The sequence below is a fragment of the Nyctereutes procyonoides genome, unplaced genomic scaffold, assembly GCF_905146905.1.
Source record: "Nyctereutes procyonoides isolate TBG_1078 unplaced genomic scaffold, NYPRO_anot_genome, whole genome shotgun sequence".
In the NCBI taxonomy this organism is placed as follows: domain Eukaryota; kingdom Metazoa; phylum Chordata; class Mammalia; order Carnivora; family Canidae; genus Nyctereutes; species Nyctereutes procyonoides.
This window is the reverse complement of record NW_026575120.1, coordinates 22,685,762-22,697,115: the sequence shown is the minus strand read 5'-3', so window position 1 is coordinate 22,697,115 and position 11,354 is coordinate 22,685,762. Positions and strand designations below refer to the sequence as shown.

At 62.9% G+C, this 11,354-nt stretch overlaps 1 protein-coding gene across 1 annotated transcript; it reads right to left on the bottom strand.

Moving 5' to 3' along the window:
* Positions 1–1,389: 1,389 nt before the first annotated feature.
* On the bottom strand, positions 1,390–10,633 carry SHH (sonic hedgehog signaling molecule). Its single transcript, XM_055335570.1, has 3 exons — positions 10,192–10,633; positions 4,942–5,203; positions 1,390–2,224 (listed from the first exon to the last, which is right to left on the bottom strand). Exons 1-3 carry the CDS (start codon positions 10,489–10,491, stop codon positions 1,401–1,403), a joined length of 1,386 nt encoding a protein of 461 aa, XP_055191545.1. The 5' UTR covers positions 10,492–10,633; the 3' UTR covers positions 1,390–1,400.
* Between the last annotated feature and the right edge of the window lie 721 nt (positions 10,634–11,354).

The following is an 11,354-nucleotide window of genomic DNA, read 5'->3' as shown; positions in this document are numbered from 1 at the left end:
CAGGCTGCGCTGGGTGAGGGCTGGGGGGTGGGAGCGGGGCGGTGCCCGCACACGGCACCCCCAGTCTTTGGAGTGCACAAAGTCTCTCACACAACAAATACAAACAGAGCTGAGGTTTCTCCAGTGATGAAAATAAACAAGTTGGTTTGGTTACCTACTTTGGCTTCCTACTTAAGCTGATCTGAATTCACAGTATAAGCAACACATCTAAATATAATGCTGGGCCCTCCTGTCGGCACTGGGTTTCCCAAACAAAGAAGCCAAAACAGAAGAGAAAAAGGGGCTGCGACAGGAATTCTTAGTTATTATATACTAACCAGTCTGTGCGTGGCACATTTTATTTCTATAAAACTATTACAAAATATTCAAAAATACATTTTAGTAAATTTACAGCAGTTATTTCTCAATTTATTAATGCAAAAACATCCTTTGTTTTTCTCTGTACAAACTACACGCTCCATCCTTGTGGGCTCATCACTATGTGCGCTTTTAAAAAATATTATTTTCTAATAAATTCTTTGAAGTTAAAAATAACAGAGTTCTTCCAGTTTGTCCAAAAAAAAGTGTGTGTGTGTGTGTGTGTGTGTGTGTGTGTAACAGTCTTGACTTCTAAGAATGTGGCCAAAATGGTGATCACAGAGCAAATATTAACCCATGAAGACATACGGGAGGTGGCTGTTACACTGGAAACTAGTTAAATTAAAATAATATATTTTCATATTTTACACTATTTCAAAAATGAAATGTAATTCAGTTAAGTATTGATCTCTCAAAAAATCTAATTTACAATTCTGTGTATAAAAATATAATTTGCGGACCCCCACGAAGCACGTTTTAGTTCACACTTGCTGAAAAGCAGGCGCGTGGCAAACGAAGAATGCAGAGTGCAGAGTTTTGCTTTCTGAAAGTCAGGGCGAGGGACATGTAGAAAAATAGACTCTGAGCAGGTCGCTTGGCCTCACAAAATAATCTTTCCCCCCTGTGAGTACAGTTCACATGATAATAATAAATTATCCAAGAAACAAACTATTTAAGGCTCTTGAAGGTCCGGTTCATATTATTTAAAACATCTATTCATACCAAACAAATAAATAGCCAGGAGAGGTGAAAAAAAAAAAAAAACCAAAATAAAACAACAACCAAAAAATCCAAAAACAAAAAAAATATATATATATATATAAACTAAACACAACGACAAAACTTCCCGGGATCTCTGTTTCCTTATAGTCTACTTTGGACTGTCCTACTTTATTATTATTATTAATTATTATTATAATTAAAGTCTCATTCCGTGCGCTTTTCCGCGTGTCTTTTGCTGTTCCTTGCTCTGGCTCCCCCCGCCCCCGCGCCCGCGCCCGCCCCCGCCCCCGCCCCGCGCCCTCCCCGGCTGGCTCCGGCCTTCAGCTGGACGTGACCGCCATGCCCAGCGGGTGCAGGGCCTCGCTGTCCAACAGCCAGGTGCCTATTTGGTAGAGCAGCTGCGAGTACCAGTGGATGCCCGCGGCCCCGGGCGCGTCGGCCGCACCTGGCGCCTCCAGCGCACCTGGCGCGGCCGGGGCCAGGTGGCCGCCGCCCCCGCCGTCGCCCTCCCCGCCGCGGTCCGTGCGCGCGGGCGCCAGCGCGGCCAGGAGCGCGTGCGCCAGGCGGAAGGGCGCGAAGGCGCGGTGCGCCCAGCCGTGCTCCTCGATGACCGCGTAGCACGACGCCAGCACCCGGTTGATGAGGATGGTGCCCTGCGCCGTGAGCGGCGCGTAGGCGCCCGTGGCCTCCTCGCGCAGCGTCACGCTGTGCACCGCGGCCGGCAGGAGCCGGCGACCCCCGCCGCGCTCGGCCACCACGTACACGCGCTGGCCCGGGCGCACGCGGCTGGCGAAGAGCGCCCGGCGCCCCGGCGCGCCCCCCGGCGGCGGCCCGGCTCCCGACGGCGCCTCCGGCTCCCCGGCCGCCGAGTCGTTGAGCGGCGCCACGAAGAGCAGGTGCGCGGCGGTGAGCAGCAGGCGCTCGCGCGGCTCCCGCGTCTCGATCACGTAGAAGACCTTCCTGGCGCCGTCGTCGCGGTCCAGGAAGGTGAGGAAGTCGCTGTAGAGCAGCCGGCCCTGGTCGTCGGCCGCCAGCACGCGGTCCCCGGGACGCAGATCTTTGACGAGCTTGGTGCCGCCCTGCTCCAGGTGCACCGTGGCCGAGCCTGGGAAGCAGCCGCCGGACTTGGCCGCCACGGAATTCTCTGCGGGGGGAGGGGGAGGGGAGAGAAGAGGGCACAGGGTGGTGAGCGCCTGCGCGGACGCACGGGGGGGCAGGGGGGCGCACGCCTGCCTTCCCGCCCCCAGACCCGGGACCCGCGCAGGTCGGGGGGAGAGTCCAGGCCGTTGGGGCGCAGACCTCTCTCCACCCAGTCCCACCGTCTCAGTGACGAACTTCAGATGCAGATACAGCCCTTAACGACTCTCCTGGGTTTGGGCTGGCCGTGACAAGGGCTGGCTGGGTGTCCGGCGGGGGCCGGTTCCGCACCTTCCCCCCCCCCCCCCCGCCCTCCTCCGGCCCCATCCCCCCCGGCTCAGCACACACCCAACCTCGCCCTGAATTCGCAGGGTATTTGCTCTGCACTTAGATTCCTCAGGAAGCCTCCTTGAGCAACCCGGGGCGCCGGGGTGCACCTCCTTCCTTCCCGCCCCCGGCTTGGGGTGCGCCGCCCCCTCGTGCGCCTCTCACCCGGCCTGCGCGCCCAGGACCCCTCGCCTGCCTGTCCCCGAGAGCCCAGCGCAGCCGGGGGCGGCGGTGCCGGATGGCTGCAGGGGAGTGGGGGGCGGGAGTGCAAAGGAGCTGTAGTAGTTGTAGCAACTGGACAAACATTCCAGGGAACCGGCCGAGGTGTGAAAATCCGGGGCCTGTGTGGATTTTCTAATTAAAATCCAATAAAGGGCCCAGCATTGTCATTGTGATCTCCGCAATAAATGGGAGACACTCTTGGAAGAGGGGCACTTCCATCCTCCCTCCCCCTTCTCGGCCGCCCCCTCCCTATTTGCTCAGGTGCACCCCCCTGCCCAGCTCCTCCCCCCCCCCCCCCCCCCCGCGATTCACACGCGGGCTCTCCAGAAGCCCGGGCCTCACAAGCACTATTTGCACAGCCAGGCCTCTTCCAAGCACTCAAGATGTGTATTTGAATTTTAAATGGCGGGGCCTGCTCCAGGCGCTGGAAGCTGCTGCGTTCTCAAGGCCCCTTGACTACCCGCTTTCCCGAGCCCTCTGTCGCTCTCTGAGGCTCACTGTCCCGAGGACAATGATCGGAGCCGGGGTGGCGAGCAGGGGGCCGCGGAGGAGGGGCGGGGACAGCCCGGTCTTCTTTGCATTCCAATCTCCGGGATCATGCTTTTCGCAAATAGAGATCGCGAGAAAGAATCTTCCTGCTGGAATTACAGAGGGTTTTTAATCTTCTCATCGGTTTCTGCGGCATGAAGTGCGGGCTTGGCCGTTGGAGGCCCGCCGTCGCCCCCCGGAATGCGGCCCGGGGCGCAGGCGAGCCCTAGTCGTCCTGTCGCACGACCCTGCTTGACACGCCGCGCCCCGCGCCCCGGCCGGTGTGCGCCGAATGCCAATGAGCGGCTCCCGGCGCCCCGGGGGCCTGCCCTCCCCGCGCCCAAGCCTGCGGCGGGATTACCGCTGCTCACTTGCGAGGAGACCTCTAGGGACCCCCGCCAGGGGGACCCCGCGGACAGGCCTGGCCCCAGAGGGGGCCGGCGCGCCGCCAGCCCGCGCACCCACGAGGTCCCGGGACGAACGCGTCCCGGGCCTCCCGCCCTCGCCGAGCCCCGCCCGGTGGGGGCGCCGCCTGCCAGCCCCCCTCTCCGGTCGCCCCTCCCACACCTTCTCTCCCTGTTGTGGTAAGAGGCCACTATTTTCCTTCCCTACCGAGTGTGTCTTGACACCTTGGAAGTGTTTTTCTACTAACACAAGCCATGAAAATACAGTTTGGGAGACAAATAGGCAAAACTGGGTGGGGGGGGTTGCTGGGAAGACAGCGCCTCCGAAATTCACTGTGACCTGTGCTGCTAAAGGCACCGACTTCTGCTGAGAGATGGAGAGATCCACACAACCAGCCTCCAGGCTGGGATATCTGCATGGGCGCAGGGCCTCCCTGGCATGGCTGTTCCTCGCCAGCGACAGCGAGTGGCGTTGTAGGCCCAGGGAAGCCACCCGCTCGCCAGAGGCCGCGCTGCTGCAGCTGCAGACTCTGGGCCCGGGCTCAGGGCAGCCCAGCTGGCTCCTAATAAGCACGGATGCTTCTGGGCTTGCGGCCTCAGGATGTTGGAAGCGGTGACCACTGGGTTTATGACCTCCCACCAGGCCTCTCTCCAGAGGTTCAGCCAGTGAGTTAAGTTAGTTCAGTGTCCGCAGACGCCCACTGGGGATGGTGGGGGAGAGGACGAGGGGCCTACACCCCGGGCAGAGCCTCCAATGCGGGGGTCGAGTGGGGGCTGGTTGGCTCTTCAGCCTTCAACGAGACAGGAATCTAGGCCAGACCCGGCTAGCCTAGCCGTGCAGGGCTGCAATCTCTGATCAGGAAAGCCCCCTCCCCCATCTTCCCTGTCTCCGCCACCTGCAGTGGGGGCTCCGGAAACAGGGTGGGGGAAGGCTCAGGAAGCCAGATGCCCTCTGCATCTGGGCTTGGAGAACCTCTGGCCTCGGTGGTCTCAAGGGTAGGAGCCACTTTTGGCTGGCGGGACCCACCTTGACAGGCTCTGTTGGCACACCAGGGACCGACTTACCAGCCAAGCCCCTCCCTCCCTGCCCCTCCACCAGCACGTTCATCCTTTCCCCTCGCATCCGCCGTGGGGCGCAACAGTGACACGTCGCGGGCAGATCAGGGGCTGCTGGTGGGCCGGGGGGGGGGGCTTCGTGGGCACAGGGTGGGGGCTGTGGAGTAGGGCAGGCCCGCCGCCTCACCTGCTTTCACAGAGCAGTGGATGTGCGCCTTGGACTCGTAGTACACCCAGTCGAAGCCAGCCTCCACGGCCAGGCGGGCCAACATGCCGTACTTGCTTCGGTCGCGGTCTGACGTGGTGATGTCCACCGCGCGGCCCTCATAGTGCAGCGACTCCTCTGAGTGGTGACCGTCCTCGTCCCAGCCCTCCGTCACCCGCAGCTTCACGCCAGGCCACTGGTTCATCACCGAGATGGCCAAGGCGTTCAGCTTGTCCTTGCACCTCTGCGGAGAGAAGGGGCCCCGCGGGCATTAGTACCGGGTCTGCCCCCCATCCCTGCCCTGCAGGCTGCCCTGCTGGGTCCCTGAGGGTTAGGGCTCTGTGGGGAGTCGGGAGGAGGCCTGGATGGGGCCGGCAGGCTCCCGCAAGCACTGAGGTGGGGGGGAGGGCGTCCGCTGGAGGAGCCAGTCCTCTTGCAGGTAAACTGAGGGCCTGTCTGTGAAGTCTGACTGGCAGAGCCCCCACCACGGCCTGAGAAGGAGGGGACTCTTCTTGAGACAAGGAAAGTGTGTCTCCCACGGTCACGGCAGGGCCTGCCAGGCCCCCTCCCCCACGCCGCCCTCCACTCCCGATCCCTTCCGGTGGCCCCGTTTCTGCACACCTGTGCGAGGCTCCACCTTCGTGCCCGGCCTAACTCCCTCCCCGGGAGGCCAGAGCCAGGCCCAGGGCGCAACTTGGCAGAAATAAAGAACGTGCGCGGTATGCTTCTTAAAGAGCGAAAGCCTTGGGTTATCTCTGGACCCTCCCTCCTACCCTGTGCCTATCTGAGGCGTGGGTGCCGCCAAAGGGAGAGAGGGGGGTGGGAAGCCGATAGCCCCGCGGCGGGGCGGGAGGGGCCCGAAGTGAAAGGCAAGCAGGTGAGTAATAATTTTCAATGCGGGCCAGGCCTAACGACAAACATTCTTTATCTGGACAGCCACATTCCTTTTCCCCGTAGACCTCTTTTCTCCGGCTTTTCTGTGGTCTGATTGTGTCTCTTGTTTTCCTTAACCTGTTCCCTCCCCCCCCCCTTGTTTTCTTGGCCCGGAGCAGAATGGCGTCCGGCTAGTTTGAAGAGCAAACTTAAGAGGTGGAGGGAGGGGGCGGGGCAGGAGGGGTGGGGGAGGGGGAGCCCGAAAGGCCCGAGGCCTCGGAGCCCTTGGGGAGTGCCCCTCCCTCCACGAGGAAGCTGCTCTGGCCGTGGATGTGCAGAAACACGGAGTGCACAGGACACGAACCGGGGCGAAGTGAAACTCGGGGTCAGGGGAGTCCCCGCCTGAGTCTCGGGTCACATTCAGATAAGGATGCTAGAAAAAACAGAGCCATGGCAAGTGTGTGCGCCCGTGTGGGTACCCGCTCAGGGCCCGGGCGCTTACAGGGACGGGGACGCGGGATTCACAGGAGGGGGAGTGGTGGCGGGATCCCCCAGGGGCATCCCCAAGAGACGCAGACCTGGGGGACGCGGGGCAATTTCAAGTTGACCTCCCGCAGAGGGTAGGGCTGGTCTCCTTCCCGCAGCGCATGCTCGGCTTTGGAACCCGGTAGGCGGGGAGGGAGGAAGACCCGGTCGGGGATCCTAATAACAGCGTGGGGGCTGCTTTCCTGCTGAGCGAGGGGAGCCGCCGCGGTCCCGCTGTCCGCGCTCCACGGGGATGAGGAGATTGCGCAACAGGAAACGTCCTGCGTGTCGGACAGCAATAAAACCAGCAGTACGGTAGTCGAGTTAAACATCCAACAAATGGGGGGGGGGCTGGTAACAGGTCAGCGCTGGCAGGTTTCTGGGCCTGCCAGCAGTTTTCTTAAAAAAAAAAAAAAAAAAAGTCGGAGGGGCAGAGTTTGAGTGAGGTCATCTTGAGGATTGAACGCGTTTTACATGAAAATCAATCAGTAAACCGGGGTCAGTCCGGAGCCGGGCGGGGAGGCCGGCTGCGCAGGCGCACACCACCGACACGCACACGCACACCTCCCGCATCCGAGCCCCGCGCCGCCCGGCTCGCTCCTCTCGGGGCTCAGAGGGGGCCCGCACGGCTCCCCGCGGGACGGCGGGTGAGGGCAGGGAGCGCGGGGAGGCCGCGTGCCCGCCGCAGGCGCCCTGAGCTGCGCCCCTGGGGCATGGGGTGGAGGACCCCCGGCGAGGAGCCCCAGGCCGCGCCAGGCCCGAGCGGCGCCCTGCTTCCCGCGCGCCCCCGCCCCCCGCGCCCCCCGCGCCCCCGGCCCTCGCCTGCGGGACGTGGTGCCCCCGCCGGCCGGACAGGCGCAGGCGAAGCTGGGACGCCCAGGCCGGTTAGCCGTTCACTGGGTCGTGTGCTGCGAATCGAGCCGGGCTCTGTGCAGCCACCGGAAAGCCCAGCGGGGCCGCGGGGCCGGCTTTGTGTCGGCGGAGGCCGAGTCCGTCCTCGCGCCCGAGCCCCGCCACCCCGGGGCCGCGCGGCCGCCCCGAGCCCACCAGCCCGGGCGGGACTGTCACCGCCACAGGGCGCCTGGCCGTCCCGGCGCGGGGGAGGGGTGTCCCGACTTCAAAAGAGACACCCCCCCCTCCCCACACACCTGTCTCCTCCCCTCCACCCCCTCCGAGGAAACAGACCCGTCCTATCCAAACAGGAGCGCCCTCCTGGAACCCACACCTGAGCGCGGGCCCGGGCCGCCACGCACACGGGGATCTACTCGGCGTGGCGTCCCGGGCTGTCCCCGCTGCGGCCCCAGGCCCTGCCCCGGCGGCCGCCTCCTGCCCCCCAGCCCCCGGCCGCCGCGCCCGCGCCTGGCACCCGCGCCTGCGGGCCGAGCGTGTCTGTCTGCGCTTCCCCCTCTCCGAGTTAATATTAACCAGGAGCTCATGCGTTCCAGAACTGCTCCGAAAGTTCCACCGGGGACGGTCTTGCCATGGTTGAGGGACTCGGGCGGCGGCCACAGTGCAGAGACCGGGACGCGGAGCGACGGCTGGCCCGGGGCGCAGAGACACGCGCACCTGGGACAGGATCTCCGTGGTGGCTTTGAGTGCGCGGCCAGCGGGCCAAGGGGTCCCGAGCAGAGCTAGTCCCGGGGGCCAGGAGGCGGCCCCGCTGCACCCCTGCCCCCGGCTCTGCCCCTGCCCCTGCCCCTCGCCGCCCGGTCCTCCCCGACTCTTGGAACCAGGGAAGGAGGCAGGGCGCCTTCCGGCACCACCCCACCAGCCAGCCGCCTTTTCGGGGGACATCTGTGGGGTGCGTGACACCGTCCTAGCCAGGCTCTCCCCACCCCACCCCCCACGTCGGCTGCCCCTCCCCCGTCCTTTTGTGCCGGGAACGGGAATGGCCACTGCCTAAGGAAAGAAAAGTATTTGTTTTCGTTTCGTTCGTCTGAGGGAAGTTGACAGAAGGTCAGAAGTTCAAATGCTGCCAGCGCGCGCGGCGGCGACAGTGGCCGGCGCGGGGCCGCTCGGCCGTGGGTGCCCGGCGGGCGACCGGAACAGGGGCCGGCCGGGGGCTCCGCGGGGGCGCCAGGCCCCAGGGCCCCCGGGAGCGCGGCGGAGCTCCCGACCGTCCGGCCCGTCGGAGCCTCGCCGCCACCCCGGCCCCCGCCCCGCGCCCCGCGCCCCAGCCCCGGCCTTGGGGACCGCTAACCCGGGAGGAAGGGGCGTCAGGTGCGGCCGCCGGGGGGCGCGGCTCCGCGCGCTCGCGCACCTGCGACCTGTGACCTGCGGCGGGGCCCCGGGGGATCCCTCTCCCGCCTGGGCCCCGCTCGGCGGCAAGGGGCGCACGCCCACCTCGCGGGCTGCGGGACCTCCGCCGCCCTCCCCGTCCCCCTCCGCGCCCCACCGCCGGCCCGGCCTCGCCTCCCGCCTCCCCGGTTCCGAGGGACTCCGGGAAGGCCACCTCCCTCCCGCGGGGGAGCCAGGTGACCCAGGTCAGAGGGCTCCCCGCGGCCGGCCGCGCCCCCGGCGCCCCGCGGCCTGTGCCCGGTTCATTGTGGCTCTCGCCGCTCTCCGGCACAGGCGCGCGCGTCCACACTCGCGGTCCAGATTTAAGGTGGTCGCGAGCAGATGCGCGAGCGGGGCATGGAGACCCCGTCCCCGGCTCCCTCGGGCCCCTCCCGGCAGCTCCCCTCCCTCCTCCCTGCGGCCTCGCCGCTGGGACCGCGCTGGGGAGCGAGCGGCCCGGAGGGGGCTCCCCTCCGCGCGCCCGCCTCGGTCCCCGCGCCCCGCCGCCGCGGCTCCGCCAGCTGCGGTGCGCTCCTAGCCCGAAAGGTAGGACTTGGATATTTTAATAGGGCAATAAAAAGGATGTTGACCTATATTTGCCAGGAAATCCATTTCTAGCTTCAGTTATACGGGCATGGAGTTTGAGAAAGTCTAGGGCTGGCGGAGAGGTTGGGAGCCCGAAGTCTCAGGCAGAGGTGGGGAGGGAGGGGGCTACGTGTTTGGCTTCGGTTTTGCGTCGTCCTAGCCCCCTCCCGCTAACAGCTCGCCGCGGCTCCGGGTCCCGTGCCAGCAGGTTGACCGTAGTGATGCAATGCCAGGAAGTTCTAAGTCCCTCCCCCTCAAGGACCGCGGGCTCGGGCTCGGGAGAATGGAAGCGCATCCTTAAAGAAATATCAATACATTCACACTCTGATGGGCACCACTGCCCGGGGTCGAATGGCAGCGGAGCTGTGCTGTACACTGGGGGCCAGGTGGCGCCTCGGGAGCCCCAGCCTTTTGTCAGCGCGGCCTCGGGCTCTCCCCATTGAGCGTCTTTGGGGGGGGGCAGAGGGGTGGGGGTCGCGGTGGTAGAGAAAAGCACAGTGGACAGGGAAAAACGTGTCCGCTCCCCTAACGCTAATGCTCTAGGCTGCATTTGTACAGTGACCTGGAAGCTACTTTATGCGTATGGGGGGGATTTCTGTCCCTCTCCCACCATGTCCATTCCCAACTCCGGAGGGGCGGATACCCCCAGAGTGAAGGTCTCCCCAAGTTACAAGGCAGAGCCCAGGCAGGATGGGAAGGCCATCCTGGCAGGACAGAGCAAACAAGGGCCATCGGTGGACCACATCTGCCATCCTGACCCCCACCCCCACCCTAAACTTCTCCGGCTGGACCCCTGGCCTCCATTCCCTTCTGAGAAGAGGAAGGGATGTCGGCAGGCAGGTGGGTGGGGAGGGAGAGGGTGAAGTCGCCTTGCTATCTGCCTGAAGAGCAAACAGACTGGGTCTGGAGCGGCTGGTTACACACAACCCCCGTGAAAGCAGTACATTCCACGCCGCGGCGCTGGGTTTCTACCTGAGTCATCAGCCGGTCTGCTCCCGTGTTTTCTTCATCCTTAAATATGATGTCGGGGTTGTAATTGGGGGTGAGTTCCTTAAATCGCTCCGAGTTTCTCGAGATCTTCCCTTCGTATCTTCCACTGGCCCCTAGGGTCTTCTCCGCCACGTTGGGGATAAACTGCTTGTAGGCTAAAGGGGTCAGCTTTTTGGGGTGCCGCCTCTTCCCAAATCCCCTGCCGGGTCCGCACGCCAGCCCTGAGCACATCAGCAGTGCGCAGACGAGCACCGCCAGCATACATCTCGCCAGCAGCAGCATCTCGTCCGCGGAGCCCAGTGCCTTGCCTTCCACGCCGTCCCCGCGCGGGTCTGTGTGCGCGAGTGCGAGTATGTGTGCCTGTGCGCTCGGGCTTGCGCTCTCCCTTCCTCGCTCGGCTTGCTGCTGGCTCCCTCGCTCTCTGCCTGGCTCTTTCTCTTCCTATATAACCTCGCCCGCCGCTGCTGCGGGAGAGTGGCCACCGATCCCCACCCAGACGGGGGCTGGAGTGGCAGGCTGCTGGCCGCTGATAACGGAACACATCGGAGTTAGGGCTGGAAACAGCAATCAAAAGACAAAAAGAGTCTGATTTTAAATGGTAGCAAGCCTGGAGAGCTTGCGAGACAGGCTGCCCTCGGTGCTATATTATAGCTGGCAGGGGCGTATCTGATTGGCCAAAGCAGCGCAAGCTTGTCTTCTGATGTTTAACCCTAAAAAAGACTAAATTTTTTTTTTCTGTGGCTGCAGTTGCTTTATTTTCACCTGAAGCCTTTGAGTTAAAAAAAAAAAAAATCTTTCCTGAGACAAAGGTGGGCGGGAGGGAGGAGGCACGCTCCTTAGGATAACACTAGTTACCTCCTGCTTTGTGCACAGCGCGGTGTTCCCCCTTCTCTTTCTCCAGAATGGTAGGTGCTTCAGTTAAAACCAACTTAAGTTTTAAAGGACAGTCTAGACCCCCCCCCCAAGCTTCAGTCATCAAACAAATATTCTCTCAAATGTTTGAGGGGCAAAGCTGCCTGGGTCCTGTTTAAAAAATTTTTTTTTTTGGCCAAGTCTCCCTGCATTTTAAAGACAGAGGGTCTGCACCTCATCCTGAATATTCAACATCCTTGGACCGTGGTCATTCTCACTGACCACAACTTCCA

Excerpts from the sequence above, each read along its gene's own strand:
- SHH (XM_055335570.1), bottom strand. The coding sequence starts at position 10,491 with ATGCTGCTGCTGGCGAGATGTATGCTGGCGGTGCTCGTCTGCGCACTG. Across the intron at positions 5,204-10,191 it reads CAGACCGGCTGATGACTCAG|AGGTGCAAGGACAAGCTGAA; the intron begins GTAGAAACCCAG and ends TTCTCTCCGCAG. Across the intron at positions 2,225-4,941 it reads CCACTGCTCTGTGAAAGCAG|AGAATTCCGTGGCGGCCAAG; the intron begins GTGAGGCGGCGG and ends CTCCCCCCGCAG.